Raw genomic sequence first — 18,656 nt, 5'->3', positions numbered from 1 at the left:
AAAAACAACCTGTGTCAAATCTATATCACTGCACTTAATTGATATTCTTTGTTCATGCCGTTAGGGGTTAAAGTCTCCAATCTACAAATCCAACCTGCTTCACATTTTAGTAGTAGTTTAACTCTATCTCCCCCTCTCCTGGGTTTAGGAACCTGTTGTAATACCTGGAACCGTAATTGGGATACAGAATGGCCAGCTTCAATAAAGTGTCCTGCTACAGGGCTTTCTCTCACCTTTCTCCTAATATCAGACTTATGTTCACCTATTCTGTCTTTGATCTGCCTCGTGGTCTGTCCCACATACATAAGTCCACACGGACATTTTATGGCATAAACCACATAAGTAGAAAGACAAGTGTGATACCCTTTAATTTGAATTGCTGTACCTCTGCACGGATGATAAATAGTGTCCCTTTTTAGACAACTATTACTATGTTTGCATGACAAGCAGGGCAATGTACCCCATACAATGGGGCAAATTTACTTCCCTTCGAAGTTGCGCCAGCGTTGACTTCGCCAGGCGTAGATTTGCCAGGGCTGCGCAAATTCACGAAGATCCGAAGTTGCGCACAAGTTACTGATCATTTGCGAAGTTGCGCTAGTGATGTTACGATCGGTGGTTCGAAGTTACACTAGCGATCGGAAATTTGCATACGGCCTGCAGTTAAAGTACAATGGCCGTATATGCAGCAGAAAACACATAACATTACACAAGGTCAGGGAACCTTAATAACCTACACATGTGCCCACAGTATAGTTTAGGTGCCATATGTTATCAAATGTAGGGGGAAGGAGGGTACCCTAAAAAAATAATTTGATCTTTTTCAGATTTTTTTTGAACCATCCCTATCTACTCTATTGCACTTCGCCTGGTCTGAGGTGGCGAATTAAAGTCTGGCGCAAGAAAATCCGCAAGTTAGTGAATTAGCGTAGTTACGTCCCATTGCCATAGCGCAACTTTGCCTGGCGTAAGGGTGCGAAGTAGCACTAGAGTAGCGAATTTACGCCAACACCGGTTAGTAAATTGGTGAAGTGGCAAGATTATATCACACTGGCGAATTTTCACTAGCGTTGGCCACTTCGCCCTTTAGTAAATTTGCCCCTATGGGTTTAAAGAACTAAACCCATTGTATTTTAAAAATCTTACCTTGTCTGTTTAACCTGCAATTAATCCCTATTTTATCTTGAATGGCTGCCCCCATGATTATAAAGCTTTATTTATTTAAACTATAGTAGTGTTTCTCAAGCAAACACACCAGCTTTATAAGTGCAGGGCAACACTACAGTATATTTGAATTGCTTTAATACACTTTCATTTTTGTTAATTTTCCTTTAAGAAAACAAGTTAAAGGGATACTGTCATTGGAAAACATGTTTTTTTCAAATTGCATCAGTTAATAGTGCTGCTCCAGCAGAATTCTGCTCTGAAATCCATTTCTCAAAGGAGCAAACAGATTTTTTTATATTCAATTTTGAAATCTGACATGGGGCTAGACATTTTGTGAATTTCCCAGCTGCCCCTGGTCATGTGACTTGTGCCTGCAGTTTAGGAGAGAAATGCTTTCTGGCAGGCTGCTGTTTTTCCTTCTCAATGTAACTGAATGTGTCTCAGTGGGACATGGGTTTTTACTATTGAGTGTTGTTCTTAGATCTACCAGGCAGCTGTTATCTTGTGTTAGGGAGCTGCTATCTGGTTACCTTCCCATTGTTCTTTTGTTTGGCTACTGGGGGGGGGGAAAGGGAGGGGGTTGATATCACTCTAACTTGCAGTACAGCAGTAAAGAGTGATTAAAGTTTATCAGAGCACAAGTCACATGACTTGGGGCAGCTGGGAAATTGACAATATGTCTAGCCCCATGTCAGATTTCAAAATTGAAAATAAAAATATCTGTTTGCTCTTTTGAGGAATGGATTTCAGTGCAAAATTCTGCTGGAGCAGCACTATTAACTGATTCATTTTGAAAAAAATGTTTTTTCCCATGACAGTATCCCTTTAAGGACAAGGAAACTAGTGATGTGTGGGCCAGCCGATACCCACGGGACCTGCCAGACAGTCGGGTTCGTGCCGACCTAGCACCCCCTTTGCTGGCTTCCAACTTTCGTCTTTATAGATGCGCGCCTGCTCACTCCACTCCTTTTGTGAAATCATTGGTGGGGCAGTGTGGGTCTATACAAGGAAGTCGGGCGCAGGTGGAGGGAGAGCCAGTGTGGGAAAAACCCAACCTGCACATCACTAAAGGAAACCTTCCAATTATGTTCACATGAAAGATTGCATTAAAAATAATGGCTAGGCTCTTACAAATCAGGCTCTGTCCACGCCCTCTACAGATGCTCATTACAAAACTTGTGATACATCACGTCTGCCTAACTACAGTTCAGAGCCTCAGACCAAGACTAAACGTGTGCACAGAATCGATGCCCAAGCTCTGCGAAGTCTGTCAGCACTGCAAAATAGAATTGAGCTACTGTACGTGTATCTCAGTGGCAGCGCTCGCATCATCAGCGACCAGGAGATAGGCACACATACGCAAAACTAAATGACAAGATGAGTGATGATATTTATGGAAACAATATGGCAGTCACGGATATCTTTTCAAATGCAAATTCAGACAATTGTAATCCTTTTACAAAAAGATTAAAAAAAATGGCAGTTCTTAAGGGGGTTATGATGCCAACGATTCTACATAAGTAAGCATAAGTGGGGAGCTTTCTTGCCCTATAAAGGGGCAAACCTGTATGTATGTTTGTTATTTTTTAATTTCTTAAAACAAAGAAAACTGAAGATACTCCATGTTTGATCTCTGTGAGGTAGATAATAACCAGTGCAACCCCCCTGAATATTTGACTCCTGGTAACAAAACAGTTACAGCAAAGGGTCAAGGGAGGGGGTTGTATACCCATTATCGTTAAAGATGCCAAAAGCTTCACTATACAGTAAATTATCATCCTGCTTTCTATTTAATAAGACAGTACATCATGTTATACTTTGTTAAGCTAGCATTCCATACACATGACAATGAAGTAATATTGCATTGCGCTTTGAATTCCTAGTAACCTTCAGAGACATTGCTCAACATAATTCTGGATAAATTATCCCATGCTTGTTTTCACCAATGCCTATTTGCATGTGATTATTACATTGGGTTAAGTTGTTTGCACCTGTATTTTAGCTGATCTTGTAATTTTTTCCAGTTCCTGGGTTTGCCCAAGAGAACTAGTCTTGGAATCAGAGAGCCACAGCAAGCATTCATTCTTAAGTCCAAGACGAGCAATGTCAGCCTTCCCTCATGGGCATGTGCTCCGTAAATTAAAGCACAGTACTGCAAACATTGCAGAACAGACCTCTTTCAATGTCCATTTCTGATCACTTTGTTTATTGCCACTTTATTAGCACCAAACATATGTCACTTGATCTCCCAGAGCATCAGTACTGACTTATTGTAACCCATTTGGTTTGTCCGTGCATCCAATAAGAACTATTACATTATGTAATACCAAAAACTGTGTAAATTAATACATTTATGGTTAAAAACTATGGATTATCTTGACAAACTTTCCCCTGCTGTCTTGTTAACTAGAGCAGGGAGTTTGGGTTGACACAGTTGTTTATTAGGTGGCTTATTTGTTATAATTCAGAGTCGCCAATTAGAACTGTATTTTGTGATTTGACTTTAGTGTCAATTGGAGCAGAGAATAAGCAAAAGCTGCATTCGGTAGCAGTTACATTTAGAAATACCTTTGAAACAGCTGAAATCTTGTAATAAATGTCTTAAATTTGCATTTTTTAGTATACAGAGTGTTATATTTGGGGTTAACAGCCTATTCCAAATTTTAATGATTGCTACACTTTCCCTTTGATTTGCCACTGCAAATTATAACCTATTTTATGTAACAGTACTGTAGTTCTCTAATTCAAATCCTTTGGTGATGTGAAGCATTGTAAAACAAAAATCCAAATACTTTTAAAACTGGTGGCCTTGGACTTATTGACCACTTAGCCCCCAGTCTAGTAGTTCTGGTACACTAAAATTCATTTTTTTATTCATTAAAGGGGTTGTTCACCTTCAAACACTTTAGACTTTAGACTTTTTGCAATTCATTTCTATTTTTGATAATGTGTCTAATATTGAAGTGTAAAGTTTAATTTTTCACTTTCTAAAGGAGTTGGGGGGGGGTGGTCGCTGACTCTTCTTCTAAATTGATACATTTATTTGATACATATTTTTTGTCCCTGCTGAGCAGAATCCCTGAGGTCCATTAAAGGCAACTGTTCTTATTGATACAATAGTTACTAATCATCCAAAGATACTGCTGATAAATGTATCAACTAATGTATCAACTAAATGTAACGCATTGTAACAGTTCAGAATCTGCACCTGTATCACTGAGCTTCCAGACTGGACACCAGAGACACAAACATTAAGCCAACTCAACTGAAAAAAAGTGTGATAACCACTTTAAGATAACATAAGGTATTTAGCATCTCCAAATGGTAAAAAAAATTCTACCAAAGATTTGTCATCATACATTTTGTACTAAAAACAAACTGTGCTTGGTAACTGTGAACACATCAAAACAAGAAGGATTTGTGTAAGAAAAATATGTAAAAATGTTCAACTAATTTAAAAAACAAGAAGTACGTGTTGAACTGCTGCAATGCTTTGGTGACCTCTGGTGGGCCCAAGCATTAAGGGGAAAATATCAACATAGAAATATCAGCTTTAGGGTGGGAGACAGTAGAAAGGTTTTGATGAGATATATATTTAAATAGATAAATAATATTTGTAGTATATATAATAATTTTGTAATGAAATTGCTTATTCATACCAATTAAAATGTAAATGGATGAAGTACTTATCAGTTCTAGAAGCTTGTCAGTTTGGAATCTTGTCAGGTGATGACACATTTCTAGTTACCAATAGTTACTGATCAGACACTTGTTTTTCAAACAGGTAATCATTATACTCCACGTCCTGCACCTGGGCCTGCCCCCCTCTAGTTACGTTACTGAGAGGGGGCGGGCCCTGATGCGGGACACGCAGCCGGTCCTCCTGCCCCCCTCCGTACGTGATTTTCTGCCGAACTGCCGGGGGGCCCTGGCCCGCTCGCACCCCCTGCAGAACTACCGGGGGAGCAGGGGGTGCGAGCGGGCCAGGGCCCCCCGGCAGTTCGGCAGAAAATCACGTACGGAGGGGGGCAGGAGGACCGGCTGCGTGTCCCGCATCAGGGCCCGCCCCCTCTCAGTAACGTAACTAGAGGGGGGCAGGCCCAGGTGCAGGACGTGCAGCCGGGCCCCCGCCCCCTCCGTACGGCCCACATTTCAGTGGCGTGTGGGGGGCCCTGGCCCGCTCACACCCCCTGCTCCCCCAGTAATTCTGCCACTGCCCCCTCTAGTTATGTTACTGCCACTTGCTTATGGTTGCTATAGGTTACTAGACATGTAACAAACTAAATACCATTATTACATTACTCCCAAAGTGTATTATTGCATATACGTTACCTCACTCATGTTTTTGCAAGACAATGTTTCCACCTTGTTAGAAAAGCCATCCTATATTTCATTATCAGAACAGCAAGGGCAGCGTTTATAGAAGAACTATACAACCCCTGTGGCGGAATACTGTAACCCCAACTTGATCATTAAAAAAATATGTGATTTGACTATTAATTGTGTATATCAAACTTGCAGGCCACTATCTGCAAGCCTCGCCACCGCCCGGCTTTAAAACATAGTTACATAGTTAAATTGGGTTGAAAAAAGACAAAGTCCATCAAGTTCAACCCCTCCAAATGAAAACCCAGCATCCATACACACACCCCTCCCTACTTTTAATTAAAATTCTATATACCCATACCTATACTAACTATAGAGTTTAGTATCACAATAGCCTTTGATATTATGTCTGTCCAAAAAATCATCCAAGCCATTCATTCTTAAAGGCATTAACTGAATCAGCCATCACAACATCACCCGGCAGTGCATTCCACAACCTCACTGTCCTCACTGTGAAGAACCCCCAACGTTGCTTCAAATGAAAGTTCTTTTCTTCTAGTCTAAAGGGGTGGCCTCTGGTACGGTGATCCACTTTATGGGTAAAAAGGTCCCCTGCCATTTGTCTATAATGTCCTCTAATGTACTTGTAAAGTGTAATCATGTCCCCTCGCAAACGCCTTTTTTCCAGAGAAAACAACCCCAACCTTGACAGTCTACCCTCATAATTTAAGTCTTCCGTCCCTCTAACCAATTTAGTTGCACGTCTCTGCACTCTCTCCAGCTCATTTATATCCCTCTTAAGGACTGGAGTCCAAAACTGAACTGCATACTCCAGATGAGGCCTCACCAGGGACCTATAAAGAGGCATAATTATGTTTTCATCCCTTGAGTTAATGCCCTTTTTTATACAAGACAGAACTTTATTTGCTTTAGTAGCCACAGAATGACACTGTCCAGAATTAGACAACGTGTTATCTACAAAGACCCCTAGATCCTTTTCATTTAAGGAAACTCCCAACACATTGCCATTTAGTGTATAACATGCATTTATATTATTTTTGCCAAAGTGCATAACCTTGCATTTATCAACATTGAACCTCATTTTCCAGTTTGCTGCCCAGTTTTCCAGTTTAGACAAATCACTTTGCAAAGTGGCAGCATCCTGCATGGAACCTATAGTTCTGCACAATTTAGTATCATCTGCAAAAATAGAAACAGTACTTTCAATGCCCACCTCCAGGTCATTAATAAACAAGTTGAAAAGCAAGGGACCTAGTACAGAGCCCTGCGGTACTCCACTAACAACACTGGTCCAATTAGAAAATGTTCCATTTACCACCACTCTTTGTAGTCTATCTTTTAGCCAGTTCTCTATCCAGGTACAAATACTATGTTCCAGGCCAACATTCCTTAATTTAACCAGTAACCTTTTGTGTGGCACTGTATCAAATGCTTTAGCAAAGTCTAAGTAAATCACATCCACTGCCATCCCAGAATCGAGGTCTCTACTTACATTCTCATAAAAAGAAATTAAGTTAGTCTGGCAAGATCTATTACGCATAAAACCATGCTGGCACAAACTCATAGTATTATGATTTGCTATGAAGTCCAGTATCTTATCCTTTATTAACCCTTCGAAAAGCTTTCCTACCACTGACGTCAGACTAACTGGCCTATAGTTTTGAGGCTGAGAACGGGATCCTTTTTTGAATAGAGGCACCACATTAGCAATTCGCCAGTCTCTCGGCACTATGCCAGATCTCAATGAATCCTGGAAATATAGTGCAGCATTTTGTTGCATTACAGATAGTCAACCACATTTAATGTACTGTGGTAGAAATTAAGTTATATAAATGCATTCGAAATCCTGGTACAGGTATGGAATCCGTTATCTGGAAACCCGTTATTATGGAATGCCTCTCCATAGACTACATTATTTTATAGTAGACTTAAGGTATGAAGATCCAAATTACAGAAAGATCCTTTATGCAGAAACCCCCAGGTCCCGAGCATTCTGTATAACAGGTCCAATACCTATATATATTGAGACTGTCTATCCTGTGGCTCATACCTATGGCTATGTGAGCAGAAATCAACTAAAAGCTTGAAAGCTACAAGTTGAAAATTCCTGATATGGATAAAATAAAGCCAATTTGCCTGTTTACTTGAGCTTTCTTGAATGGGATTTTAGCAAAGCATAACATGCTCTGGCTGTGTTCATGATGCTGTGGCACTCACAGAAGCTTTTTAGAGAATTCCTAAAAACCTTTGGACATGAGACAAGTTTGCCCTTTGTGTTTATATAAATGAAAGAACATCGTGGCTTACAAGGAATTCTCAGAGCTGTTTGCCTTTCTTCATATACCATGCCCTTTCTCTCTGTAATGTTACCCGGGACTCCATAGCAGATTTGAAAGAGGTGCCATGTGTTCTTCATTGAAAGGCAATGTCCAATTTACAACCTTGCCAAATGTTGTGAAAAAGTAGTTTATCTGAGAACATGCAATAAAATTATCCCTGCAGTGAAAGGCTGGACTTGGAATATGTCTTTATTATAAGAGCTTGTTTGTTTGCGGTTTGTTTAATTCTTTGCTTTGTGCCAGCTAACCGTAGGCCTCTTTGTGAAATTGTTGGATTGTTTTCTATTTTGGAAAGTCTGTTGATTTGTAATGTAATGAAACAGTGCCATAGTGATCTGGGAATCTTATTTGTAATGACGTCTTGGCTACTAAGGTACAGAAACTTGTGTACAGACCTAAGTAATAAGCTTTCCTACTTCTTTTGTGGCCATGGCAAAAACAAGCACTTCGCCTTTTTGGTATTTCTCTGAAACTGCCTTTTATTACTTTGCATTGGAAGCATTTTCCTATGGCACGTAAATATGAGAGTTGTAACCACAGAGGTATCAGTGGTAAACACTTGTTTTTCAAAACACTGAAGCATCCAGTGAATAGTGCCACCATAAGCTAATTGACAATAATGTTTATTCTGAGCCATTTAAAATAGAAGCAAATATGTAACGCTCATTAAAAATATATTCATTTAAAATTATATTAAATAATTTCTCTTCTCAATTTATTCCCTTATGGAGTAAATGTAGAATCATCATTTGTGGCTTCATACAGAAGTAAAGAAGTTAATAGGAAAGAAGAGAAAGGCATTTAAAAACTACAAATCTATTTGGACAGAAGCTGCATTTAATGAATATAAACACTGTAATAAATGTTGTAAATCAGCAATCCAGAAGGCAAAGAAAGGAAATTAAAATTTAATTGCGGTGGAGGTGAAAACTAACCCTAAAAAGTTTTTTAAATATATTAATAGTAAAAAGATGCAGGTTGAGAGTGTTGCTCCATTAAATAATGGTACCAGTATGGTTGTAACAGATACAGAAAAAGCAAATGTGCTAAATCAGTTCTTTTCTTCAGTGTATACAATAGAGGAGTCTGAATTCCCAGGCTCACTTTATAGCTACACTAATGGCTCAGCTCAATCTAGTCAGTGGCTGACTCAGGATATGATTCATAAAGCTTTAATAAAAATTTATGTAAACAAAGGCTCCAGGGCCTGATGGCATACACCCCAGGGTTCTAAGAGAGCTCAGTTCAGTTTTAGACCTGCCCCTATTTTTGATTTTCTCAGATTCACTTTCATCTGGTATGGTACCTATGGATTGGAGAAAAGCTGATGTTATTCCAATATTTAAAAAGGGATTACGAACTCAGCCTGGCAATTATAAGACAGTAAGTTTGACATCTGTGAAACCTAGTGAATGGCATTATGAGCAGCAATCAGCATGGCTTTATGAAGGATAGGTAATGTCAGACAAATTTGGTTGATTTTTATGATGATTTAAGTAAGATGCTAGACAGTGGGGGGGGCAGTAGATGTGATCTATTTGGATTTTGGCAAAGCGTTTGATACTGTGCCCCACAAACGACTGCTTTCTAAACTAAGGTCTGTTGGGCTTAATGAAGTCGTTTGCACATGGATAGGAAACTGGCTACAGGATTGGGTACAGAGGGTGGTTGTTAATGGGACATTCTCTACTTGGAGTAAGGTTCTTAGTGGGGTCCCTCAGGGCTCAGTATTGGGTCCACTTTTATTTAACTAGTTCATTAATGACTTAGGGGAGGTTGTTGAAAGTAATGTATCAGTGTTTGCAGATGACACAAAACTATCCAGCCCAATTAATGCCATCCAGGATGTGGCATCCTTGCAACTTGATCTTGACAAACTGGCAATCTGGGCAGCTATGTGGCAAATGAGATTCAGTGTTTATAAATGTAAAGTCATGCACCTGGGATGTAAAAATATCCAAGCCACTTATACCCTTAATGGTACTGCACTAGGCAAATCCATTATGGAAAAGGACCTTGGAGTCCTTGTAGATGATAAACTTGGCTGTAGCGAGCAATGCCAGTCAGCAGCATCAAGGGCAAATAAGGTCTTGAGCTGTATTAAAAGGGGCATAGAGTCACGGGAGGAGGGGGACATTCTTCCACTGTATAGAGCACTTGTAAGGCCCCATCTAGAATATGCAGTACAGTTTGGTCTCCATCAAACAGGACATTATTGTATTAGAGAGGGTACAGAGAAGGGCAACTAAGCTGGTAAAAGGTATGGAAAATATTAGCTATGAGGAAAGACTGGCCAAATTGGGGATGTTCTTGCTGGAGAAGAGGCGCTTAAGGGGAGATATAATAACTATGTATAAATAATCTCTCTAATGCTTTATTTACCAATAGGTCTTTCCAGTTGACACAAGGTCACCCATTCCGATTAGAAGAAAAGAGGTTCTGCCTAAATATTCGGAAGGGTTTTTTTACAGTGAGAGATGTGAAGATGTGGAATTCTCTCCCTGAATCAGTTGTACAGGCTGATACATTAGATACCTTTAAAAAGGGTTTGATGGCTTTTTAGCAAGTGAGGGAATACAGGGTTATGGGAGATAGTACAAGTCAATCCAGGGACTAGTCTGATTGCCATTTTGGAGTCAGGAAGGATTTTTTTCCCCTCTGAGGCAAATTGGAGAGGCTTCAGATGTTTTGTTTTTTTTTTGCCTTTTTTTTTGCCTTCCTCTGGATCAACTAGCAGTTATGCAGATTAAAAGTTGAACTTGATGGATGTGTGTCTTTTTTCAACCTTACTTACTATGTTACTTTGTATTAAAATATCATTCTATCCCAACATGGAGACTATCATTTAAAGGATACATTAGTAGAATTTTATTATTAACTGAACTCTAATACATCTGTATCAAGTACAGCAGTGAACGACTCTCCTACCACAAACCTGTATATAAATTGATAATGATGAGACCTGCATTTTATTGCAGTGATCTACAGGTCTGCTGTACCCTATCACATGTTTTTCTAGAATATTTACAGTTTGTATTCACTACTTGCTTTCCTTTGATACACCTAACAATTTATTTTAGAGGCATTTTATATATGATAATCCTAAATATCTTCCCTAAGGGTAAGGTCTTAGTCGACAATGCATGCTATAGGGTTTTTGGGCTAAAATCAGCTTTACCAGGTGGTGGCTTTTAAAGTCAATGACAGAAGTCAATCAAGTAGTTTATGGTATTTGGAGAAAAATTGAAGAGCAAAGGGGAAAACCTGTTACCCTGTCTATATCTGCTTGTTTGGCAGATTTGGGTGTTATGTGTGTATGATACAGGATCAAAATAAGCTCTCCAGGATGCACAATGTATTTTCCTGTGATGGTAGCCAGAAATACTTTCCTTTTGCTGAAAATGAAACATTTTTTTTTTACTATTTATATGGGTTGAAATGGGAATGTTTTTAAGACTTTTAACATTCTTCTGCCTACAAGTCTTGCTGTACTCAGATGCTCTTGTACATGTACTTGCATGATTAACTGGTGTAAAGTCACCATTATCCAAAAACTGCACTGTATCTTATAGACATTTGTTAGGAGATCTCACTTTGTGCTGCACCATGGTGCATTTTAGAGAGCAAAAGGAAGCTTTCATGAGTACATACATATCTCTTATCACAGAAAAAGACAACTTTCAAGAACAATTTATAAACTAAATATATATGTATGTATGTATGTATGTATGTATGTATGTATATATGTATGTATGGAAGAGTGAGTTTATTTATGCAGTATAGAGTAAGGCTGAAAATGCTGTGCCTCATGTACTGTATTTAATTAACCAGCCCAGACGCACATTACATATGTAATACTCGTGATCCAGGCTTTAATGTTGCCCTTACCAGCTCCCATATTTCTGATTTTCTTATGCCATTTTTTCTTGTGTGGACTGCACTCATTGTGCACCAGGTTGGAGTGGGCAGTGAGTTTATGGATCAGCATAAATGCTCAAATCCTTAGCAGGTAGAGTTACATCTGTCAAAGAAAGCAATGAACTGCTGCAACAGGACTGCTTACTGATCTACTCTGCTGTTGTCAATAATGGTTTATCTAATGCCATATAATCTAAACCTGAATTAATTACTAACCTGCCTTGTAACATGGATTTTATGGGTTGGCTGTTTTAGAGAAAAATTGCCAGATCATTATTTTAAAAACATGATCATTGAATAGCTGCAATAAATAGGATGCAATTTGATTAGTGGTCAACCATTGAGCAATTGTAGCTTTGTTAGAAGAAATGTTTTCTACAAATAAATCTGTGCTGTAATGTGTGACCTGTGAGTTGCTTATGTGTCAATGGTCTAAAGAAGCAACAAATAAAAAAGGCATCTTGTGGGTGATTTTTTTTTTGTGGGTGCAGGATAACATAGCCTGCATTCTGGATGGAGGAAACAATAATAGTTTTCTAAGAAAAATCCCCTATTGGAGTGCTCTGGCCCCTGCACCCTGAGGGAGTTCATCCTGTGGAACAGAGACCTCAAGAGGACACTTTTGTTTCCCCCATCCATAGTGCACACTGTTCAACCACACCTCAAGTAGGGGAAGATTTTTAGGTGCCTTTAAATGGATACCTGTTTCAAGTATTTTTTGTGTATTCTCAATAAAAAGGGCATTTGAGTCACATTGTTTAATATGTCCATCCAAAGTGATAATTCTGTACTGTTTTGAGTTTGCCAAAATGTTTCTTTGCCAAGAAAAGATCAAACCATTTAAAAAGAGTTTGTGTTTAATTTAAAAATAATGCTTAACAGGCATCAAAAACAGTTCCGTTTATTTAGCACAATTTACCAAACAAAATGTATCAGGTTTACCTGACTTTGGACCCCTACTTGGTTGGCCAAAAGCACTCTTCAAGATTTTGGGACTTTTGAAGACTGTTTAACTAACCCTTACATGGCATCAGATCTCCTAAAATAACACATTTGACTTCCGTGGTAGTTGCCAACAGTAGTAATTGTTGGTAGCTTCAGCAAACAGCTGGTAGAGAAGCCACCTACAGAGCATATAGTGTGTCCATTACAAAAATACCCAAGTTTTACATTTTACATTTCTGTGAAATGCATAGGAAAAAGATACAACTACATGAACTTTAATTGGTTTATTTGTAGTTTAAGGGACACCGGGCCTTTAATTTGTAGAGGTGAGATTAGAGGGCATGGGATACGACCTTCTAGTAATGACTAAACATGCCCAAGTGTCAGCCCTTTAAGATTGCTCATAGTCTGCTAATAGAGGTTCCACAAATCATGTGTGTATAGGTGTTCCCTCTACTAAGCCCAGCAGAAAGATGGTATCTTATTGTTACCAGAGACAAAGGGGTTTATGCAGTGCGCCCTTTGTGTGCTTGAGACTTCTCTCTTTTGCTCGTTTGTGCAGTCTGTTGGTGTGTAAAGAGAATGATATAATGAGTCTGTGTTTAATTAAAGAGTAATGCTTAACAGACAACAGAAAAAGCTCTACTTATTTAAAATGTAAATTATTTCTCTTTAAAAATACATGCTGTAAGTATATCAGATTTTGATTGCAACAAACAACATTTTCCAAGATCCTTAGCAAGCAGCATGTGGTGGAAAAAGGTATCTAAAATGTATATATACAAGTTCTGTAATATGCATAGGCATATAGTAGTATATTTGCATAGGCATATATGCCTAAGAGGACACTCCAGTATGACAGAGTAGTATTCTTGGGGGTTTTGCTCCAGTCTAGATTTATACTGAGAGGTCTGTGTTCTCTGATCTAGAATAGTTTACGTTATCCCTGTGTCTAGAATCATACTGAGAGCTCTGTGCTTCTTCAGTCTAGAAAAATACAAAAGTGTGCTTTCTTCTTCGGGCCAGAATCATGCTGAGACCTCTCCAACATTGCAATGATCTATGTTACATCTGTGCGTGCATGTGAAACCAGTAAACCCTAAAAGAATTTGTAGTCAAAGTATATGATACTGCTGTGAAAGAATATCTCATGCCATTCATAGATATTAAAGGGCAGTTAAACATAGCATAGCAAATTGAACTTGAGAGTTCAGCTTTCTTTATGGTACCAGTATAGTAGTTATCAGCATAAACTTAGTCTGCCCACTACAAACAAGTCTGGTTCCACATTCAGTGCGACTTTGTCACCTTATATACCAGATTACTTATATAAACGATATATAGTTACTGTAAAGTGCTGTGGAATTTGTGTGGCACAATAAAATAAAGAATTATAATGTGTAAATAGTCACTGACATTTGGTTTGATCTTTTGCTATACTAGCTTCCAAGATAGATGATTTGCTGATTGAATCACAATGTTAGGTGGTATGTCTACACTGGTCTCATGGGCCCAGCCAGTATAAGTGCCTATTTACCAGCACTTAACAGGTAACAAGTTGAAGAGCTGACTAAAATAGAGAGGTTGAAAAAATGGCCTACTCTGTCACTGCTTTTAGTGGATACTGGTCATGTTTCATTCATATAGCTTCTCATAGTGGGTTACAAAATGATTGTATAGCCATAAGGCTTAGGAACAGCAGATTGGGAAAATGTGCTCTATTATAAGTTGGCAACAGAAACACCATGGTATTTCTCTGTTCCTGGACCTCTAGGATGCATTGGCTGAAAGTGTGTACTATATTTCTATGTCTGCATAGAAGGTTGCTGGATTCTGCAGCCTCCTACTGCAGACCAGATAGTTCAGTCCAATGTGTAAGTGCCAGATTTATGTTTTGAGCAATTTAGTATAAAACTAAAAGTAATATTTATCTGCTTCATATAAATTGTTATATAATTGCTATGTTTTTTAATTGCAGGGGCCTGGGAGCAACACTGGTACATTGACTCATCCATCAGGTGGGACTCTAGTGACTGGCCATAAAAGAATGATTATCCCAAACCAGCCCCCCCTTACTGCAACAAAAAAGTCTGCAGCCAAACCTCAGCCACAGTCTACTACCCAGCCTGCCCCAGCAGGTTCTCCAGGAGCACAGAGGCCACAGCCTGTGCCAGCATCTTATGCAACAGCCTCTACTCCTAGTCGGCCAACTTTCAATGTTCAGGTGAAATCTGCACAGCCAAGCCCACACTTTGTGCCACCTGGCCAACAGCTAGGCCACAATTACAGTCCTGCTCCCAATCAGTACTATGCTCCTCAACCAACCCAATCACCTGGGCCAATGCAATATGCACCTCAACCTCGTGGGCAGGAATATATTCCTCCTCAGCCTGTACGCTATATAGATCCTGGATATGGCTATTCACAGGGTAACCAGGTGAAATATCAAGACCCGTACTATCAGTCTCTACCAGGTTATGGAGGTAGGAATGGGCCTGAGGCTCCCTATGCCCAGCAAGGAGGATGGAAACCAGAACCTGCTTACAGTCCTACACCTGCAGTAGGCCAACAATCGGCAGTAGGCCAACAACCTGCAGGATCGTATCAGCCTCCAAACACTAAGAAGACCTATATCACTGATCCACCGTATGTGCCACCTCCACCACCCCAGACAAAGGTAGGAAATTTGGAGTCTATAATAATTGTAGTCCTCTTCCTCTAGGGCCCAAGCCCAAATGCAACATTACCCAGACATAAGCTAGATATTATAATATGTTATAAATGGTAAGACTTTTAAGACTTGGCATTTGGCTCTATTTGCATCCCATGATTAAACTTCCATCTAAAACCTCTCCAGTTCCAACTTTGACGTTTTATCATTCTGTATTTACTGTTATTGTGATGTACTATATTTTAAACTTGAGATTCCTCGCAGTTCCATATTTTTTCCCTAAACTTTTTTAATGGTTTGACACATTTATCAAATCAATTCTTTGGTCTGTACTTTTCAGTGTTGAGCCCTAGAAATTACCAAGCATCATAGAAAAAAGAATGCATTGCTAATTAATGAAGACTCGTTACAAAAATGATTAATGAATCAGACCCATTTAGTTTTTTTAATATTATTAGCTGTAACAGTCATTGCCACTTAAATTAATGATTGGCCATAATGAATGTGCCTCTTAGAGTTTTTGTAGCTTCATTCAGTTTGAGGAGCTGCTTTTGTGAAAGGCAGCAGGACTTGTATAAAACTGTTGGTCTATCTAGTGCTGATGCACAATACTATATGGCACCAGAGTATGGAAATGGCAATTAGTGAGGGCTGAGTTTGTAGCAAGAAATAGCCTTACTGTGTGCCAACTAGTAATATGTTATGCTAAGTGGTATAAACACTTGTTATTCATGTCAAACATACCTATAGCAAAGGGAAGTTGTTTGAGATAATTTAAATGTTTAAATAAAAATATTAATGTTTCTGGGCTTTGATAAAAAGAATAATATGTTCATATCCAGCAGCTTTCTTTCCCAATGTAGGTATGAATTATTTTCTGTTTTCTGCATTCAGGTGTGGTTTGTATCCACCCTGGACATAGACCAGACAGCAGTTCTGTAACCATTTGGCCTACTTCATGTATGGGAACAGAGGCTAGATAGATGAAAGAATATATTATATCATGTAAAGATAAAATAGTAAGAAAATTAAGTTGTTGAGTGAAGAGTGGAATTAAAATGCCTTGGTGAATGGGCCTATGGTATAAGGTTTTCTGGCATCCTACAAAAACTTTTTAAATCAAAAGATATATGTCCCAAGGCTTTTCATTAGTAAAAATAAATTATTTATTAGTGTTCACATTAGAAGTTAGATACATACTGACCCCACATGGCCCACCTTACGCGTTTCGTACTCTCTGGCACTTAGTCATAGGTGTTTCTATTAACAGCATGTTCCACACAGAATTTAAACCCTGCTAATCCCTCCCATTTTTCCTTAAAACCAAAAACTTTTCTGATGTTCTGGGATTTTTAATCTGACTCCTATAGAATAGTCAGGACCTGGTAACTTTAAGAGCCAAATTTCTGGGTTTTAAACTGTAGTGCTAGAGAGCACAATTGCGCTCTTTGCTGGATAACAGGAGCTACCTCAAGGCGCCTTAGGGGCCCAAATCACAAATATTATCACAATAATATTCTCTTTTAGCACACGGCTTGTTATATACCTTCCCCTATGCTAGAAGAACAAATCAGTGCCCTCCTTTATTCACAATCCTGCAGTCTTGAAGAAAACTATCACCATATGTGATGTCACAGTACCCCACATTATAGCCATCATGTTCTATTTATTCTTGGACCCATTAGTATTCTTATTGTATAGAAGATATTACAAGTGTGTTTTTGGCAGTCTGGGCAGGAATGTACATGTATATACTTTATAGTCAGAAGTTTCAAACCGCTACTATAATTTATCTAATTTATCTATTACAATAACTTGTAATTTCATTTTCTCTAAAATTTATAGAAATTGAAGAAATAACAGCTGCCAATGTTTTTAGTAGGTGCTGTTATTTATAAAAAGAAAGGGGTGATGGTTTAAGGGTCTCTCATCTGCTATCATGATTTTCTATGCGGTGTTGAAATTCTTTACTATTCCTATTTACCGTCTTAAAGGAACAGTAACATCAAAAAGTGAAAGTGTTTTAAAGTAATACAAATTAATGCACAATTAAAACTTGTGTGTTTGCTTTAGAGACACTACTATTGTTTATATAAACAAGCTGCTGTGCAGCAATGGGGGCAGCCATTGAAAGGAGAAAAGGCTCAGGTTACACAGCAGACAGCAGATAAACTCTGTAAAACATAATGGTGTTATGCTTTATCCACTATTTAACCTGTGCCATATAGCCTTTTTTCAATTTCTGTCATTGCTACACAGCAGCTTGTTTATATAAACAATAGTAGTGTTTCTGAAGCAAACACACCAGTTTTACCAGCAGGGAACACTGCATTATATTTGTATTACTTTAAAACATTTTCATTTTTTGGTGTTGCTGTTCCTTTAAGGAACGAAGAAAAACACACTTGTGGTATTGCTATGGAAACATAGATCCCATCAATCTCCTGACCCTTTGTGAGGATGTGCATGCCGATTCTCTGGGATTTTTTTTCTTTAATGTCCATTCTCCAGCAAAGCAGAAGTCTTGTGTATTGATCAGCCCTCAGGGAGATTTAATGTCCTCCTTAGCATGCTGCAAATGCTTGTTATGTTTTTCTTGTCTTAGGCATGTAGTTTCGATGATAAAATCATAGCCCAGCTATATACCTTGTGACTGGAGACACTCATATACAATGTGCATGGAAATCTCAAATGGCATGGAACTTGCATGGAAATCTCAAATGGCACCAAATGAAAAAATAGTTGTTTTTCTGTCTCACGTGTATTACAAACAACCAATTTATTTTGTACCCTTCAGCACAGCACATTTTATACACTAGTAACACAAGCTAATTCCATTATGGTTTAACCTCTTATGTGCTGAGCCATGTATAATCTACAGTGGTGAAACAAAAGTACACACTTCTATGTTTCCAGGTTTTTCCTTGATGCATGGCATGTTTAATGTCAATACTGTTGCAAAGTGCTCAAAGAGCCATGACAGAAAAAGGTACACCTTCTACTTGTTTGTGTAAATTGAAACCAAGTCCTATGTTTCTGCTTATTTTGCTAATCCGCCAACAATCTTATGTGTGCTAGACACCTTGGATTGAACAAAACATACAGTACACACCACAATAATGTGTGTTTCAGTTTATTCCCCTAACCACCTCCTCTTTTTTGTTCTGCATCTCCATTCTTTGTGTCTACAGTTGTATTTCCTGAACTTTATAGGGTTACTATTGACAATTAAATCAGCCCCTCTTCTTGTTGTTCTGTGCCATCCAAAT

The 18,656-nt window shown here is 38.7% G+C and overlaps 1 protein-coding gene across 11 annotated transcripts in view; it reads left to right on the top strand.

The window, feature by feature from the left end:
• The window catches only part of LOC108718052 (lipoma-preferred partner homolog), a 221,653-nt gene that overhangs the window by 141,702 nt on the left and 61,295 nt on the right, over nucleotides 1–18,656 (top strand). For all 11 annotated transcript variants that reach the window (XM_041564759.1, XM_018265625.2, XM_018265624.2 and 8 more), the window contains one exon: nucleotides 14,695–15,393. In XM_041564759.1, coding sequence (XP_041420693.1) covers nucleotides 14,695–15,393 — 699 coding nt within the window. The remainder of the gene's footprint in view (nucleotides 1–14,694; nucleotides 15,394–18,656) is intronic.

The sequence above is a fragment of the Xenopus laevis genome, chromosome 5S (genome assembly GCF_017654675.1).
Source record: "Xenopus laevis strain J_2021 chromosome 5S, Xenopus_laevis_v10.1, whole genome shotgun sequence".
NCBI classification, from domain to species: Eukaryota; Metazoa; Chordata; class Amphibia; order Anura; family Pipidae; genus Xenopus; species Xenopus laevis.
Note: the sequence above shows the minus strand (reverse complement) of the source record. Positions and strands in the feature narration are given on the sequence as shown.